The sequence below is a fragment of the Narcine bancroftii genome, chromosome 5 (assembly GCF_036971445.1).
Source record: "Narcine bancroftii isolate sNarBan1 chromosome 5, sNarBan1.hap1, whole genome shotgun sequence".
Lineage (NCBI taxonomy): Eukaryota > Metazoa > Chordata > Chondrichthyes > Torpediniformes > Narcinidae > Narcine > Narcine bancroftii.
In genome coordinates this window covers 37,914,437-37,934,417 of record NC_091473.1, presented here as the reverse complement: position 1 = coordinate 37,934,417, position 19,981 = coordinate 37,914,437, and the positions used below count along the sequence as shown (strand labels likewise).

At 38.4% G+C, this 19,981-nt stretch overlaps 1 protein-coding gene across 1 annotated transcript; it reads right to left on the bottom strand.

The window, feature by feature from the left end:
* Positions 1–546: 546 nt before the first annotated feature.
* Positions 547–18,813, bottom strand: psmd6 (proteasome 26S subunit, non-ATPase 6). Its single transcript, XM_069937148.1, has 8 exons — positions 18,606–18,813; positions 16,987–17,192; positions 9,208–9,353; positions 8,416–8,635; positions 1,783–1,891; positions 1,470–1,638; positions 935–1,012; positions 547–828 (listed from the first exon to the last, which is right to left on the bottom strand). Exons 1-8 carry the CDS (start codon positions 18,748–18,750, stop codon positions 732–734), a joined length of 1,170 nt encoding a protein of 389 aa, XP_069793249.1. The 5' UTR covers positions 18,751–18,813; the 3' UTR covers positions 547–731.
* Between the last annotated feature and the right edge of the window lie 1,168 nt (positions 18,814–19,981).

The window sequence follows — 19,981 nt, the reverse complement described above, 5'->3', positions numbered from 1 at the left end:
TGCTATAAATGTTATATCTTTTTGTAAAGAGATGATAAACAGTCAACTTTTTTAAATCATGGCCTTTGAACAAGTTGTTCTCCTTGCCCCTCTAACCTATAGTTTCTACATATCGTATTTCTCCCACAGAAATGCATCACGTGCTTAATGTCATCCATTCGGCAATTAACAATATTCATCTTATTTAAGACTTTGAAATTATCCACATATGGCAGCATACAAGACGAGACTTTAAAATGACACCCCAAAACCAGGAGTCATCTTGTATGCTAAGTATAAAACATTTACTAGGTAATTTGCTTTTAAAATATTATGACAGCATCACTCCACTGGTCAGCGGTAAGTGCCAGACTTGGAAATTCTGGGGGTCATTTTATACGCCGGCATACGGTAATTCCCAGATCAAATTAGTAAAACACATCTGTCCCTTTACCATGACATAATCACCATCTCAAATGTATTTCAATACTCCTGTTCTCCAACTAAATGCTGCCTGTTCTGAGTGCCCAAAGCCTACTTTAAGGTTCTTCATTGAAATCAAGACAATTTGGAAAACATGCTCTTGGTGTTTATTTTATATACAGTTGTTCAAATTGTTAATGTGGTCAACTATAAAGTTCACAATGAATGAGATTTTAACAATGGCACAAACTAAACCCATGATTCTTAACTAGTAAATAACAAACAATTCAAAAACTAAATGGCCATTGTCGACAGTTATCTATTAAACTTTACATATTTATTACTCGTGACAATTTTTGGACTCTGTTCAGTAGCAGATCTCCTTTCTTTATGGTTTCCTGGTACTGCCAGTTCTTACTGTCAGGCCTGTAATAACCAATATTAATAGTCAAAGTTTGGACAACTCTTAGATCACAATGTAATTTAAAAAAAACATTTGGTGGGAAGTTTGTCAATTTTCTGGAATACTTACCTGTTGGTTTCTACTATTTCATTCACTTTATCTATCTTACAATGTAGTCTTCCAGCAGCAATGAACCGAGAGAGTTCCCTGCAAATTAAATGGAAGTGTTTTAATCTTAATATATCAGTCCAAAGTGCAAAAAAAAAGTTAAATCTACAGTACCCTTCCCAACTGGCTATATATAAGAAAATATCTTGACATTGCTGTCTTATAATTTCACAATGTCATTTATGGAAAGCAGGGACGATCAAAAACTTTTTTCATTGATTATATTTGGAAAGGAGAAACATTTCTCATGACTGACAACAAGAATAGCCAAGACCTTAACCCTCCAAATTTATGGGCTATTCAGCCCTGTTGTAAAGGCATTTAGAAGATGATTATTGATGTGTTTGTTATTGTGTGAATTTAAAGATTACATGTCAAAAATGTCACTCAAGGCAAAATGTGCTTTTTAAAATTGCTAATGTTCAAACTAATTAATAATTTACATTAAATGTCAATGAAAAAATCCATTCAATATACACAATAGAAACCTACTTACTGATCAATGAACTCAGCACCAACACCAAAGGCTTCTGCCATATAAGTCAGTGTTAATGAACGATAAGATTCCAACAGCTGACTATATGCCAAGATTCTCATTTCACGTACATAGTAGCGATAGTGAGCAGCAAAGAGCCAGTCTTTTTTTAATTCCTGTTCCACTGTAGCTAGAGAAAGTTTAATTTTCATAAATTGAGAAAAATACATACATTATGCAAAATGACTAAGACAAGAATTATCTTTATTACAATTTTCTTGTGAACTTATTTTGATCTTTAATAGAAAATCAGAATATATAAAAAGACACTTACCAAGAGACTGGAAAAAAACACCATATCGACACTCATACAGTGAAAACAGATACTGTCGGACTGCTGGAAGACTATGCAGTACTTCAAGAATTTCTGCACCTTTGATGACCTAATTTAAAATAAAAATTCTCATTACCCACAATTCATAACACTTTGCAGGAATAGGGACATTCAACGAAATCACAGCTGATTTGTACCTCAAAAACAATTCAATTTATCTCCTGAAAATATCAGTTGAACAAGAATTCAGTTCATTGGAAAGCTCCATACAAAATTATGCCCTGGAAAAAGAATAACTGTTTATCAATGATCAAGCAGTAATTTTAAGAACATATTCTCTACACATGAATTATTTGCTTACCTACTCTTTCATATACAATAAAATCCCCAGTTTCTGGAATTCAAGCAAGCAGCAAAAAAAAAAATCAATTCGAAGAATATTTACTTTGACCATTTTAAACATTTAATGTTCTTCAAAGCAACATTCAGCCAGTCCCAGGATAAAGACCTGGCCAATCTCACTCGCACCCCACCCGCAGTTTGAATAAAATGGCAACACCCAGGATGAAGAGCCAGCTGTTGGGCCACTCTCCCAAAGTGTCTCCCTTTCCATGTCCAGTATCAAGTAAATTTGGTGGGGGGGGGTTATGATGGCGGTACATTTACCGTAACACTAGAGCAATTGGGATTCAAATTTAAGTCCTGGGAATACAATGATTAGGATTACAATACTGATTATTTTCAAATTATTTCACATAGTATTTTAAACAGTTTATCCTTAACTCAAGTCTATTAGTTAGGCAACCAGAAAATTTGCATATCTGGCATCTGCAATCCCCGCGGATACTGGGGATTTTTTAACCAGTTTTACAATTTAAATACCTCAAATATGTATTTAAATCCTTAATAACACCAATGAATTTACACTGGTAGGATGCCATTAAGGTTCTGTGAAAATGAAATATAATTTCCTGCTTTTGGTCAAGCCATTGGCTATTTAAAAAAAATCAAATCCATGATTTCTGTAACCATGACAGTACAACATCTAAAGACTTCCAGTTTTGATGAAATGGCGTAAGTCTGAAGTATTAAACATTTTTTCTCTTGATAAACAAATGCAGCAAACATTATTTGATGAATTAAAAATGAGCCTGGTTGGGAGAGGAGAAAAGGCACTTACAAGAACAGGCAATGTCTATAACACTGAAGGGAAATTTGGACAGGTGTATGGACTGAGTGCAGGTCAGTGGGACTAGACAAGAAAAAGTGGTTTGGCATAGATTAGAGGGACCAAGGTGGCCAGTTTCTGTGCGGGTCTGCATTTTCACTCATCTACAGGCAGAAAATCCTAAACTTTGTAAAAATAGTTTTACAACACTGCATGGGTGTAGTATTCTAAATTCCAATTGATAAAATCAATTTGCATTTAAATTAGACACAAGACAAAGCACAATTAATCTCCTACAGTTAACACCCAATCAACTTCCCCCAGAAGTGACAATCGCCCATTATATAGATGATATCCTGCTGCAACACATTAACAAGCTTTGGAAAGGAATCAATAAATAGATCCAAAACAGGGTTCAGAGTTCAGCAAGAATTTAACTCTAATGTTGTCTCAAATCAGAGGTGCTTGATATGTTAATCTCCTTCAAGGACAGGTCTGGGCAAATCAACATTGATAAGGTTCAGTGCTCTAGCTAGAATGTCCTGTTTATAGGAATATCATGGCAATCAGCACAAAGGGATATTCCCAGGATCAAAATTGTGCACATTCTTTCATTGCCGCTATAACATTCACATGCTCGCTATAAATTGACGGCGCGATTTTCCCACGGCTACTATAAATTGTGCATGTTCTTTCAATACCATTATTATATTCCCACACCCGCTATGAATTGTGCGCGGTTAGCATGCACTTGCATATAAACGCACGAGGGTGGTGGTGCCTGGTTTGTAAAATACAGTAATTGTCGTATGGTTCTAGACTTGAATGACACAAAACTAAGATACAATGAAATTAGGTGCATCTCATTTTAAGACTGCTACATTTAGATTTTTTGACAGCCCTTTTAATATTTTAAGTATGAGTTTAATGTTTAGTGGTCAACAGAGTACATATTGTGCTTATTTTAAGATCATTTTCCCCTCATCACTAAGTAGCTGCGAACATACAAATACATCAGAGTCCAGCAAAACTTAAATTTTACTGCTGTTTGAGAACAAGTTGTACAGCACAGAACTAACATTTTGTCAAACTACTAATTTCATCAGGCCATATTAGGAACAAAACCTTTATCCCCTGACTCATTGTTTTGTAAATGTCACGTAAACAGAAACCACATCCAATTCCATATGTTCTATACCTACATATATCAGGTTTAGGGGGAAAAAAAATGACATCACTCAGATTTGATGATAGTAAGATTTTCTTTTTTCAGAAGACAATACCTCTTCAACTTTCACAACCCATTAGCTTTTCCAGATCCTCAATTTCACAGAAAATGCATGATCTCCCACATAGTGTACTATCATTCTTCAAATGGAGGACACCTATCCCGGTCTCCTCATTCTGAAAGCTACATGGTAAATAATATGCAAAATAAAATTTCAAAGGATGACATGCCCATTCACTATGGTGAATCCCCACACTATTCCTCTTGATTTAAAGCCCTTTTAGTCTGTGCTGAACTATTATTGTCTAGTCCAACTGGGTGCACCCAGTCCCTATCGCTCCCACCCATGTACCTGCGCAAATTTTTCCAAGATGTGAAAATTGAGCCTGCATTCACCACATCAGTTAGCGGCTCATTCCATGCTCCCAGCACACCAGGTGAAGAAATTCCCCCTAAACTTCTCCCCTTTCACTTTTAACCCACATCCTCTGGTTTGTATCTCACCTACATTCGGTGGAAAAACAGACTTCCATTTACTCTGTTGGTGCCCTTATATAGTTTTGTATATTTCCCTTCATTCATGTACCCTGCAGGGAATAAAGTCCTAATCTGTTTAAGCTTTTCTTTAACTCAGTCACTGAAGTCCTAGCCACATCCTAGTAAATCCCTGCACTCTTTCTATCTTAATTGATCTTGTAATTAGGTGACCAAAACTACTTTACCATAACATCCCAACTTCTAAAGTTAATACAAATTTATAAAGGCCTAGTGTCAAAAACTCTCTTTACGACTCAATCTACCTGTGACGCTACTTTCAGGGAATTTAGCTGTATTCTCAGATCCTTGTTCCACTGCACTCATTCAGGGCACTTCTCTTTCTTTGGCTTGGCTTCGCGGATGAAGATTTATGGAGGGGTAATGTCCACGTCAGCTGCAGGCTCGTTTGTGGCTGACAAGTCCGATGCAGGACAGGCAGACACAGTTTCAGTAGTTGCAGGGGAAAATTGGTTGGTTGGGGTTGGGTGTTGGGTTTTTCCTCCTTTGTCTTTTGTTAGTGAGGTGGGCTCTGCGGTCTTCTTCAAAGGAGGTTGCTGCCCGCCGAACTGTGAGGCGCCAAGATGCACGGTTTGAGGCGATTTACTATATCCTACTTTGGTTTGTCCTTCCAAAATGCAATACCTCACACTTGTCTGCTTCATATTCCATTTGCTATTTTGCATCCCATTTTTCCTGCTGGTCCAGATCATTTTGAAAGCCTTCCCCACTTTCCAATACATCTCCATTATTTGTATCACCTGCAAACTTGCTGATCCAAACAACAATATACCAATCTATGAGACAGGCCTCCAGCCAGAGAGGCAATCATCCAGTACCACAAGATTCTTAACCAAATAAAATCTATGATATTTGTCAAGAACATTGAGGGAGATAGTATGAGATACTGCTAAATAGCAAATTATGTTTTGACAGGCCATCTTTTTTTTTCTCCAGTTTGCACTTGATAAAGCTTTGAAAGTGTTCTTGAATTCTTTATTTAAGTAATTGGTAAACATCTAGCGAGTGCTCCATCACCCTGCTTGAGAATTAACCTTTTACAGGGCTTCTCACAGCAAGAGGATGCATATTATCCATTAATTTAACAAATGCTGAGAATTGCAAAACGAAGACTGCCATTTCATCCTCTGTCAATGCCAGCTCTACCAAGAACAATCCAATTATCCCTTCTTGTTGCATTTTTCCTCATTAAATTATCTAATTTTCTTGAATTTTATTATTTCTTTCCACAAGCCTTGAAACAGTACAGACGAGATAACTAATTGTCAAACAACACATCTTTAGCCCCTTTCACACTATCAACCCTCCTAGGAAGTGGGAAAACTTTACTACCTCTAGAGCCTTTCCCATTGCACCATGATTTACTGGTAAATTGGCAACCTGGCACTTTAAAGGGGATCCCACCTCCAGCTGTGACAATGTGAGATTAGTGAGCTAACTCAGCCAGGCTCTGACACCTTGTCCCCACCAAATGTCAGAGCCCGGTTTTTAACTAACTCTGCCAGGTTGGGAAGTTTCACTCTGCAGGATTACCGGGAGCGAACCCACTAAATTAGTCGGTTACCCCACATGGAATCAGCAGTGTGAAAGGGGCTTTTGATTCTACTGCCAATTATGAATCTTTGCTTTTTAGTTACTATCCCTTAGACCAGGGATTCTCAACATTTTCACAGCTATAGCAACCCTAGGGCTCTGCTCAAAATTTATGCAGTCCATTCCCCATGAAACAGTCAAGTTTTGGTGAAAAATAAAGGCTTTTACTTAAATGTGCTGTAGAGCCCCCAAAGAGAATAGTTGCCCTAGACCAGTGGTTCCCAACCTTTTTTATGCCCCGCACCCCTTAAAGTAATAATTTATTTAAGAATAAAGGTGAAGGTGTCCAAAACAAATTTTTATAATCAATTTTTAATAATATATAAACAAAACTGAAACATATGGAAAAGAAAAAATATTACAACAAATTAAAAGTTGCATAAACCCTTCAAAAAAATTAAATTTTCATCCATGCATGAAATTTCTTTAAAAAAATTAAAGAACTAATGTTCATAAGCCAATTTAAATTTAATGATTCTTTTGTTCCTGTTTATTGCTTAAGAGTTTTTCAAAACGTGGCACTTTGTTGCTGATAGGAATCCGCACGTCTGCGATTTCTAGATTTTGTCTTGATTGACAAAAGGGCCCTAAATCCAGACTCGCTTAAGTACGTTGTCGCGAATGGGATGAGCACAGTTAGTGCTTTTTCACAAAGTCTTGGAAACATGTCCATTGCCAAACACCAATATTGTTCCAAAGTTTTGCTTTCAAACTGCCTTTCAAGAACACAATTTGTGCGCAATTCAATAAGATCTTCCTTCAGCTCTTCATCATCCGACATATTATCCAAATTGAAGGAGTATGGATTTATAAAAAGAACTGAAATGTTATCTCGTACCCCTGGTTGGGAAACCCTGCTCTAGACGAATGGAATCAAATTTCTTTATTTAAAACTTCTACCAACTGCCCTTTTCACGCTTGCTCCTCCAAGGTGAACCACCCCAGCTTTTCAATCTCCCCACATAATTAAATCCTGTTTGGACTCCAGAAAAATATCTTCTTGCTTTTTTTCCCACTTGTTCCCCCACAAGGAAGTCCTTGAGACACATTTTCTACAATAGTGTTTAAAATAAAACACAAATGTTCAATTCTGAGGCAATATTACATGTAAAAGGTTGGAAGCAAATGATCTATTTGTCTTCTCAAATGGCAGTCATGTTACATCAACCTCAGATTTGCACTCACCATCCAACTTCCCAATAAACTCTTCAAAAATTACAAATATCTTCAAGTTCAAGGTCACCTAACACGGTACTTTAAAAACTCTTCACAAAAATGAAGTGAGCTAGTTGCAGACATCCAAAATTGTTACCCACACCAGTTAAAAGTTGTTCAGAGCTCATTCCACCTCAAAATCTCCACACCCTCTCTGATGAAAAGGAAGTTTCGGATTTGATCTGGCCAGGGGCTTGTTCCCCAATATTAGGTCTAGCATAGCCCCATCCTGAGATGGGTTTTCTACATATTGTTTTACGAAAACAACTTAGATGCACCAAACAAATTCTGCCATATCAATATCATTAGTAGTAAGAGTGTCTCTGTTAATATTGAGGAAATTAATCGTTTCAACTCTAGCTTTGAAGAGTACACTGTCATTCTTTGTATTCATAAATTGTAGAGCCAAAAGTTTTGCAAATTTAGGCACTCAATGATTTTATACTGGCTTCCATTTTCCCTTTGTATTTGGAAGGAAATTTTAATTGAATCACCATAACATCAAATGAGTTAAACAGAAGTCTGCAATGTGAAATAAAGAAGATAATAGATAGTCTTGTTCCATACCTAACCATTATAAAGAATCAAGCCACAAAAAAAAGGAATGAACTGTTTTTACTAGGACCAACACCATATAAATTTACTTTGATCGAACTCACCAGAATTCATTTTGTCCAGCCCAACAGTACAGCACACTGCACATGCTAAATTAGGGCACACATTTAAAATGGATATTGCCTTAGCATTTAGTAGATCAGAAATTCTCCACAGAAGTAAAAATGGCAGGAGTTTACATTGATAATTGTACAATTTCCAACATTTATGTTCACAGAAACTCAAGTCATTTGAATTATTTTACTCTTGGCTTGCTTACCTTTTCACGAAGGTCTGGCCGTTCCAGTGCAATCATGCAGACATAAACAGTGTAAGTTACAAAGGTTTTATAATCCATGAGTTCATAAGAAGTGAATGTAGAGACAGTATCAAGGAACAGCTCTGCAGCCTGCTTGAAATCTCGAATTGCCACACAATACATTCCTTGATAAACTTTCAGACGATTCCGTCGATCCCAGTCACCACCTTCTTCAATTAAACTGCAAAAAAAAAGCAACATGAAATACACTAAAAAAGCATTTATTAGTTTTGATAATTCTTTTAATCAATTTCAAACATGTTTTCTGGCAATAGATTTTCATTGTTAAACACGAGCAATGTGAAAATTAACATTAGTAATGCCACAGGTTGGTTTAGTTAATCTATGCCCATCATTTCACAAACAATACCAGCCAAATTCAAATTATATCTCAAAAGTCTATTTAAAGAGGGTAGAAAATAGGGTGTCAGCCTGAACAATAGGACAGTCGATTATCATAGTTTTGCGATAAATGAGCAACAAATATGAAACCTGATGAACCACTTAAAAATATATGCAACAAGATCATTTTCCCTGTTAAATTCAATATTCTATAGATCTGCTGCATTGCCTACCCAACGTAGCTCATGTATGACTTCTAATCACAAAGAAATATTCTAAAATCTGCCTGAACATAACCTGTATAGATGCTTCTGAGGTAAAGTATGGTATTAATGTCCAAGTACATACCAAAGAATTAATATTAATAAAAGAAAAATGATTAGTTGCATACATAACAAATGCTAGTAGTACCTTTTAGCTTTTTCAATGTTACGTGTAATGAGATCATTATCCATGTAAAACAAGCCAATTCTTAACAGGTAAAACACAATATCTAGGCGATGTCCCAGAGCCACAGTCTTGTCATAAGTTTTCCGAAATGCGGTCAAAGCACCTTCCTAAATAAAAACAAAATTTAGAATCATGGAATATGACTCAAAATAGTCACACATTGAGTATGTTTTTCTATTTTCCACCACAATCAGTTCATTACTAATACTTATTAAATTGGAGCTTTTGCAAAATGTACAACAAATTTCAATAATATTCAAGTCAGCTAAATACAAATTTTTTTTTCCCCCAAAGGAGATAATCAAATTATGACTATGTACACCAAGATTTGACAAACTATTTTGTATTAGGACCCCCTTCAACACTGAAACTTCACATAATCCCAGAAGCAAACCAAAACACATCAGCAATCAAGCGTATGACAACAAGCATAGAGCACAATTCTACAAATTGTAATGCAATGGTAATCAAATCATTTATTATAGCGGTGTTGGTTAAATGTTAGCCAGCCACCAAAAATAATCCTTGTGTTCTTCAGTCTCTTTCACATCTGCCCAAGAGGGAGACAGCTTTAGATTAAGGATTATTCTTCCAGAATTAGTTTCAACTTGGCATATGTACTTAACTCTCTTAAGTGAAACCCAAACTCATTGGTCTCTGACTCTGTGATAAATGCACTAAAGAGAACACAACATAAAATCATTCATTTTTAACTCTGTTGCCCCTCCCTGCTCTGATGAACTCCACTCTTCAGCAGATCACATAGCATTAAGAATTAGAGGAGCCATTGTTACTGCAGAATGGATAGGCAGAACTCATGCATATTTCAAAATTAACACAAATGTACTGGGGTTTTTCTGACAACATAGTTTGGTAGGGGGAGATAATTGGGTGATCGGCTGTCCAACAGTGGAACCTTTAGTGGATGAGTGCCACCTGTGAATCACAATTCCATCAAGTAATGCCGCAATCCAATTTGGAGACATAATCTAGGTTGGGAGACCATTATACAAATGTGATATATATTTTAACCTATGAAAAACAAACGCAATTTTTGACATTTTTTATGCATTAAACTACAATGCTAAAAAAAACCCACTTTCTTCTTTCCTGATGACACAGTCAACTTTTCCAATGATAAATACCAGTTAATATTTATGAAATTGATTATATAATCCTGTTCTGTTCTGGCACTTGAGTTTTTACAGTGGCATGACAATAAAGCTTCCCATTTCAACCAACTCCAGTTTGCTAGAATACATGCCAAGTAGTCATAAAGAACATTAAGTATGACTCGTCAACTTCTTTTGGCATTGTACAGGAAAAGAAAAGAAAAAAATATGTTATTTAGGACATGAAGCATGATTAAAAGACAATTTATCATGGCAAAATGTAATTCAGTTTAATTTAACGGACTGATGAATTTTGATAGTACAGCAAAATCCCAGTTATCCAGAATTCAAGCAAGCGGCAAGAAGCAGAAGTGTCAACATTTTGCGACAAAACAAAGTGAGGACCTGGGAGGTGGAAAATTTTGGCATCACTTTAGACACAATGATGTAATGGCAAGTTCTGCATTACAGATGTTCAGGTTATGGAAATTCACCCTGACAGAGTTCACAAATTATGATCCAAAAATTTGAGATACAGAATAAAATGTGACCATAAAATGTGGAAAAAAAAATCAAAATTTATTTTTTATCAACAATTATTTCTTGATAAGTGCACAGATGATGCAACTTTGCATTACAGAAAATCCATTTTTAAGAAATCAAGGGTCATCTATATTTTGAACAGAACTATGGATTCAATTATATATACTACATTAAAAATCAAATTTGGGCCAAACTTTTGCTGTCATATGGATGGCAAATCGGAACTTCAAATCTGTGCAAGGTCAGTAATATTTATAATAATTACAAAACGTACTTTGAGTGGATGGTTATAGAGCAGATCAACTCCTGTCTGAGGAGTGATCTGGATCCACTTCAATTCATCCATCATCATAACAGATCAATGCACACACCATCTTGCTGGCCCTCTACTCTGCATCAGGTCACCTGAAACTCATGAGCACAACTATGTCAGGGTGTTGTTCACTCAGTGTTCAACACCATCATACCAGCAAAACTAAATGATCTGGGACTGTTCATCCCTCTGCAACTGGATCCTCAACTTAATCAGCAGACCCCAATCAATGTAGATTGGTAACATCACCTCCTCATCATTGCCATCAACAGATGGGCACCCCAAGGTTGTGTCCTTAGCCCCCTGATAATTCACTGTATAGTTATGACTGCGTAGTCAAATTCAGCTCCAATTGCTCTCTCAAATTCACTGACTGTTGGCTAAACAACTGGAAATTATGAGAAGGAATACAGGAAAGAGATTAAAAAATCTGGTTGGATAGTGCCAGAACAACAATCTTGCTCTCAACGTCACCAAGATGAAGGAGGTTATCGTTGATTGTGAGGTTTGATGGGTTAAAGGTGGAGAGGATGAGAAACTTCAAGTTCCATAGAGTCCATTTTCAGAAGATCTCTCCTAGAGCCAGCACATTGCGGCAAACATGAAGAAGGCACACCAATGCATCTACTTTTCAAGGAGTTTGAGGAAAATTTGGCATGTCGTCAAATACTCTACCAAACTTCTATGTATATTATGGAAAGCATACTGACTGCATCACAGCCTGGTTTGGTATACACATGCTGCAGATGGTGGCAAGTGTAGCCAAGTCCATCACAGGCTCTGATCTCCCATCCATATGAGGTGATGTCTCAAGTAGGTAGCTTACATCAAAAAGGACCCTGGTCACCACCTCTTCTCAATGGTACATCTGAGTGGAAGCCCAAAGACCAGCAGCTCTAAGTTAAAGAAGTTTCTTTCTAATGGCTATCAAGCTCTTGAACTTCCTCTTGCTAAACTAATCATGTTCTGCTCCAACATTACAAGAGGACTGACTGACTGCTCTATTGTTATGCCACACCTTTTCTTGAACAATGGAAACTGTCAATATTTATCTATCTTTTGTATATTATGTATTTTTAATTTTATTTTAATGCACATTACTGTAGCTTATTGTGCATTTTCTGGAACAAATAAACTTACTACCATATTTAAAAAATTCCTTTTAAAGTTTAAAAGCCCCACCAAGTGAAAACATATTGCCAGATATAATTAAAAGGATAATGATTTCTTAACTATTTGCTTACCTCAGAATCAACTCAAATGTTGGTGACTCCATATGAATTTGATCACGAACTGAACAAATATTCTATTTTATTAAATTTGTTTAGATATTGATTCTTAAGAAAGGAGGTTAAATGCTTCACCAAGTCAACTTTCCTGCTCAATCACCATACTCTTTGATCCTCTGTCCAAAAATCTTTTGAACTTCAGCATCCACAACTCTGAGATGTATACCCATTTCTGGTTGTGAAAATTAACCTACTGCAAATATTTATGCTTGTACACTAAGTTGACGAGGCACATATAAAAGAATCCTTTTAAATTTATATTCAGATCAGATTTATTGTCAAGTGTACATACATTACATCACATGCAACCCTGAGACTCCTTTTTCCTGCGGGTGCAGAATTACCACTAATTGGAAGTGCAAAAATAAACTGTACACAGCGTAAAACATATAAACAAGAGCCCTTAAAAGTGTCTCTGATTGAGTTTGTCGTTGAGTCTGATTAGCAGCTGTTCCTGAACCTGGTGGTGTGAGTCTTGTGGCACCTATACCTCTTCCCTGATGGCAGCAGCGAGAACAGAGCGTGTGATAGGTGGTGAGGGTCTGATGATTGCTGCTGTTCTCTGACGGCAGTGCTCCCTGTAGATGTGCTCAATAGTGGGGAGGGTTTTGCCTGTGATGCCCTAGGCTGGGTCCACTACCTTTTGGAGGGCTTTATGCTCAGGGGTATTGGTGTTTCCATAAGAGACCGTGATGCACCCAGTCAGCACACTGTCTACCACACCTCTTTAAAAATTTGCCAGGGCTTCTGATGTCATACCGAGCCTCTGCAAACTCCCGAGGAAGTAGAAGTGCTGACATGCTTTATTCACTATGCCATTGATATGTTGGGTCCAAGAAAGATCCTCTGAGATAGTGACTCCCCAGAACTTAAAATTTGCTCGCACTCTCCACCTCCAATCCCCCAATGATCACTGGATTATATACCTCTGGCTTTCCTTTCCTGAAGTCAACAATCAGCTCCTTAGTTTTGATAACACTGACTGCAAGGTTGTTGCACCATTCTGCCAAGTTTTCAATCTCCATCTGCCATGGTAACATTTAAACCAAAGGTTACAAATGGCCAACTTATGGATAACCATACATATAATTTTTAAAAAAATTTAGACATACATCATGGGAACAAAGAGGCCCTTCCAGTCCACAAGCCCATGCCACCGAAATACCCCAATTAACCTACAACCCACGTTATTTTGAAGAATGGGAAGAAACCTGAGCACCCAGAGGAAAACCTAACACAGGGAGACCATGCAAACTCCCTACAGACAGTGCCGGATTCCAACCTGGGTTGCTGGCACTGTAGTAGCATTGCGCTAATTGTGTCACTCCCAAAATATTACATTCAAAGGCTCAACGTACACGTTCCTATGAATGGCTGAATACTTCCTCTCACTCTCTTTCAATAATTCTTCTTTCCATAAGGCAGAAACAGCATGGACTCAAGAAGGAAGGGCATGTTTGACAAATTTATTGGAGTCCTTTGAGGTTATAAAGAGCTCCGTTTACAGAGGGGAACAGGTGGATTTTTTTTTAATACTTGCAATTTGCAGGTGTTGGACAAGATGCCACTTTAAAGAATTACATAAGAAAAGGTTACATGGTGATGGGGTTATGTATTAACAACCGATAGACAATTGACTTACCAATAGAAGGTGGAGTTGGGATAAACGGATGTTCTTCTGGTTGGCAACCAGTGGTGAGCAGAGTGTTGCAGGGGTGGTTGGTAGGTCTGCAACTGTTCACTACACACATTAATGATTCTGAAGAAAACACCAAGTGTAGCTTATCTAAATTTGCTGATGACACCAAACTGAGTGGAAAATTGTGCTGAGAATTCAGCGAGTTCTTTGCAATAGATTAAGTGAGTGGTCAAGATGGAGTACAATGTGATAACAAACAATAAATCCGTATATTATTTAAATAGTGAAAGATTGCAGCTTGCTATAATATAGAGGGATTGAGGAGTGCTTGCGCTCGAATCACAAAAGGTTGGTTTGCAAGTGCAACAGTAATCAAGATAATAAGAATGTTGGTCTTCACTGCACCTATAATAAATACTATATGCAGTTCTGGTCTCCTTTCTTGAGAAAATAGGTTCTGGCTTTGGAACCAGGTGAAGAGGAAGGTCAGCAGATTGATTCTGGAGATGGGGAAATTTGCCTATGACCAGATTTCAAGTTAACTGGGACGAAATTCAATGGAATTCAGAAGAATGATTGGGGATCTTGTACAATTATGAGAGAGAGAAATAAAATAGAAGTAGGAAAGTTTCCACCTGACAGATGAGACTGGAACCAGTGGATACATCCTCAATATTTGATGGAGGTTAAGACAGAAATGAAATGGACTGCTTTTACCAGAGAGTAGTTAGTCTGTGGAATTTTCTGCTGAGGGAAGCAGGAGGGCATCTCATTAAAGTCATATTTTTGCATAAAAGGAGAATTAAGATTATCGAGAAAAAGCAGGTAAATGAAACAAGAGTCCACAACCAGATCAGCCATGATCTTATTGCCCAGCATAGCAGGCTCAACAGGCCAGAACTCAATCTCAATTCTGTTCAACATGCCAGGAAGCCTAATCCTACTCCATTTCTCTCTCCCCAATCAACATGATCTACCAGGATCGTTGCCCAAAGCAGGCACGCAAAATTATTGAAGGCCCCTTCTATCCTGTACACAGCATCTTTCAGTTGCTCCTGTCAGGGAAGAGATAAAGGGAGGATCAGAGCCAGCACCACCAGGCTGAGGAACAATTTCTTCCCACAGGCAGTGAGAATGCTGAACGATCAAAGAAACTGCTCACACTAACCACCTGAGACTCTCATATCTTCAAAACAATATTTATTTATTTATAGATTAAATCTTTGTCCTGCATATGTATTGTCAGTACTTACTAGACCAGCAGCAATAGAAATTCAGAGTTTGTGTGAGTGTGAATGTCTCATCCTAAATCCATTACAGTTTACACATGACTGTAAAATGAATCAATTTTTAAAGTTTAGTGACTTTGGTGTTGAAACTCAATTTCTTTACATTGTTGCTGAAAAGTAATTATGAAGTAGGTGAGGCAGCACTTCTCAAATTTCTTGTACAGTTGTTTTCATAGAATTGTTCCTTCATATGAATGATGTCCCTCTCTTGCATGGAGGCTACAGTATCTGTGTTTCAAACAATGATTTCACAAACTCAGGTATGAGTCTGACAAAGTAACCATCCCAATGGTTATGATCCAGAAACAAGAATTATCTTGCTTTCTTTTACCCAGAATTGGGTCAGTCACAAACGGCTATTTAAAATGCCACGGCAACACTGTTCTCTCTTTGACCACGAGAAACAGCAAAGTGACCATCCTTTCCAAAGCCACTGCAAATCTTGACAAAAAGAGCACAACACGAACAGCACCACTCTGACCGGAGGCTACCCCATTTCTGACTCCAGGTGAATCTTAAAATGAAAATGCAGCTTTTTGAAGTATCAAAATCACTGCTGTCTTTGAAGTTCCTTCACAAACCACTTCAAAATTATAATTCAAAAGAAAATAACTCCTCTCTGTCTGCTGGCCACAATCAAAAAGTTCTTTGTGTGTACGGGAGCTTCTCTGAATTAAAGGCATTGTCCTCAACATTTCAATGAAGAATCACTTCAGGTTTTATGGCTGTTTACACAGCTTCAGCAGATAAAAGGTATTTCAACTTTCCAAATGGTGTCTGTATGTAAGGGTGTGTGGTGGTCTGTGTGTGCCGTTGTCTAGCCCACAATACAACTTTACAAATAAACCTATAATAACTAAAGATAAATAATACTGTTCCATCACAGTTGTGTCTGCATCTTTTGCACTGAGGCCCAGAGCACACTGTTTTGTCAGGTTGGACTGGTGCAATCAAATGACAAACCTGACTTGATTTCTTATGTTCTCATCGGTCTTGTGTTGTTTGAGATGGCATTACAATACAATGGAGCTATGGTTACTAAAATGGTGATTTTATGTATGTATAGACTTTTGGGTTGGAATAGCCTGTAACCATGCTGTATATCTAAATTTATGGACAAAATTGACTCAAGGACATTGTAAAAACTTTCATAACCCAAGGACAGCCTGTACATTAGTAAACAAATAGTAACCAAATCCCAAGAAGATGCACAGAACGACGACGACGTCAAAACCACCACAAAAACTTGCGACGTATATGCAAGAGGATGATCTTCAATGAATCCAGACCCCGTGACTTTATTATATTCTAATAAATTGGTAGATTTCTGCATTCTAGATTTAATCAATTGCAAAAATAGATTATTCATTAATGAGGAAGACGGAACAACTTGTCAATTAGAACACAAATCAACACAACACCGATTCAATTCTATACAACACAAAAGCAGCTTTAGAGGCGACACAGTTCATCACCATGGCTTATACAGACAGAGCTTTCGCTTTCAAACTATACAGTATCCTCAATAAATTAATGGCAATAAAATAATTCTTACTTTGTCACCAATTCGACACAGATACTCGGCCTTAGCCATCATAGCATCTCTGATTTCGCTTTCCCCTAGATTTTTTTCAGCATCTTCAAGGATGTCATCCAGATGTTTTAATTCCTCTTCATTTGCTTTTTTCATTTTGCTCAAGAGATCTGTATCAATTGGCCACCCAACATCTTTGCAGAGCTGTTCATAATATGGAGCCATATCTGCAAAAAAAAAAATAACGACACTGGAACTCCAGAAGCCTTTGTTCTGTGGCAAAACAAATGTGGCAGGAGAGTCGATTTAACTCTCAGCCTAAGTATAAAACAAGTGGTGACCATGCACTTGAAAAATAAAATGAGGACTGGGCAGATGGGTCCATGATCGACATCTAAAATATTTTTGGATATTAAGGGACATTAGGGAGCATGCATTTTATGCAAGAAAATGCTGCACCTTGTTGAGTGCTAGTAGAAAGGGGATGTGTTTTGAGCTCAGTGAAGGTCCCATTCACCAATTAATTACAATTCCGTTTTCAGTTCTGTCGGACTCTGGCTTTAACTTACTCTTAATTTAGTCTATGTGTAGTCTGAGTCCAGCGCGTTCTTTGAATGAAGTGATAGGAGAAGGTATTCGGTTCAACAGTCACTTTATTACACAGCACAAGAATAAAACTTAACAGAGCTCTGGGTCACTCATTAGTTCATAGGTCACTTGCACAGTGAGCTACTCCCCAAGACTGACCCCTATTGTCCAGTTGGTTCAGTTTATATAGGTCAACCTTATCATACAGAACAAAAGTTGTCTTCCTTTGCTAGATCTTTTTGCATAAGGGTTATCACAAGTCATCTCCTGTTTTGCAGATATCTGGGGTGTAGCACTCCCATGTTAATCCTCCTGGCCAGACTATCCCGTTGTGTTGATCAGAAATTACTTCATCCCCAGATATCTCTAATCACCATTCTGTTCTTGTCCTGCCAATTTCTGCTGTTCTCTTTAACACCTCCTCCTGCCTTAATCTTCCTCCTAGACTTGTTTTCCATTCCCTTTGTTTCTTACAGGCCATTCTTTGTTCTGATCTGGCCTGTGTCTCCTGTGCTACTCACCACCTCATTTCGTTTGAGCATTCCTCCTAAATTGTTTTATGCATTTCCTCTCCCTGTATTTTGGAGAGACAATTTTGCTCAGCCAACTTTGCTCCCTGCTGTGATTGCCACTTAATCACATTCCTTTTTCCCTGAACCATGCAGTAAATATACACTTATTAATTAATCATTTATTTCCTACTGTTTTAACCCCTAGATTCCAACAGTTCCTTGTCACCACACAAGTGGAGCCTCACGATTTCAGCCTCTTGCCATGAATGCCTTCTGTGTGCTGTGCCTGCGGGTCAACGTTATTACTGGTGGAGAAGACCCCCGAGCTCGGCAGGGCAAGGCAACACACAGCAGCGAAGAGAAGTTGAAGCAGACATTGTACGGCGAGACAAGTGGGCGAGCGGCTCCACATCGCTGGAGCTCCCGGGGTCGGGTCCGAGAACCCAGCCGCCCAACAAGGCCTCAACCCCGGGCCCGGGCCGTCCTTCCACTCGCAGACGGGCCTTCCCCGTGACTCTGCACATCGCCGCCTCCACTTACTGTTTTCCTTCACCGCCTCCATCAGCTCGCCACGCACTTTGGGGTCATTTCGGTGCCTGTCCAGGGTGAGGAGAAACTTAGCCTGCGCGATGGCCAGGCTCGGGTTCTTGGGCAGACCCTCATCCTCCAAGTTCTCCAGCGGCATTCTCTGCTCGTCACCGAATCACCTCGCCTTCCCGCCGACAACCAGCCTTCGCTCGGCCTCCCGCTGCAGCGCCGCCTGCCTCAGCGACCAGTGCAAATGGAATGGGCTTCAGGGCCTCAACAATGAGTTTATTCTCAGACACATGGTTCAATACCCAAAATTCATACTTCCTGCAGCCAAACAAGCACTTCAAAAGAAAACTATCATGGTAAACTTTTTGAATCACATTAAAAGAGAAAGAAGTAAGGCACAGTACAAAAATGTGACCAAGGGAAGGTTCAATTAATTGTTGGGAATATACTGCTCTTCGACCTTGAGGTGCTCATTTGCTTTTCTTTTCAGGCTTCTGTACCTTCTGCCTGAAGGTAGTGAGAAGAGGTGACCACAGTTCTTGAGGATGTTGGCTGCCTTCTTCAGGCAGCACCTCACGTCGACGTGGGTCGGAGCCTGCGATGGACCTCAGTTTTCAAATTTATTAGCAGAGTACATACATGACATGTGGCCGAGACACAATTACCACTTGGTAGTGGGGGGAAAAAAACTGTATACCGTGTATACATGTTAACAAATAAAGAACTGTAAACAGATAATGAATGTAAGAGTCCTTAAATGAGTCCCTGAATGAGTTTGTTGTTGAAGAGTCTGACGGTGGAGGGGTAGCAGCTATTCCGGAGCCTGGCATTGGAGCACCTATACCTCTGTCCTGATGGCGCCAGTGAGAACAGAATGCTTGCTGGCTGGGGTGAATCCTTGATGATGGATCAAGCAGCAAGTTCCAGTCTTACTAGGTTACTCGATGTTTGCTACCTTTTGCACCCTTCTGTGCTCCTGGCAGCTTGCTAAACCAGACTACGATGCAATCAGTCAGAATACTTTCCACACTGCACCTGTAGATTTAATCTAAGTTACTTATTTATTCAATGAGTAGTGCACCCTAGTAGGTAATTAGCAAACATCAATATCTTGATAAATAGTAACTCACACATTTCAAAATTCCTTAACTTCAAATATTTCCTTTCCAATCTATGCCTACCTTACTTATGAATCTTACTTGTGCGACTCCAGAGAGATTCTTTCCTTTGCCACAGAGCCAAAGTGACTCCAGCTAGATTCAGAAATGGAACCAATTGTTTAGTGACTCTGGTTCATCAATCATTGTTGAGTTTTGTATCTCTCTAGACCCCTTGTGGCAAAATATGCTGTTTGTCAACAATTCTAAAGTTATTCAAAC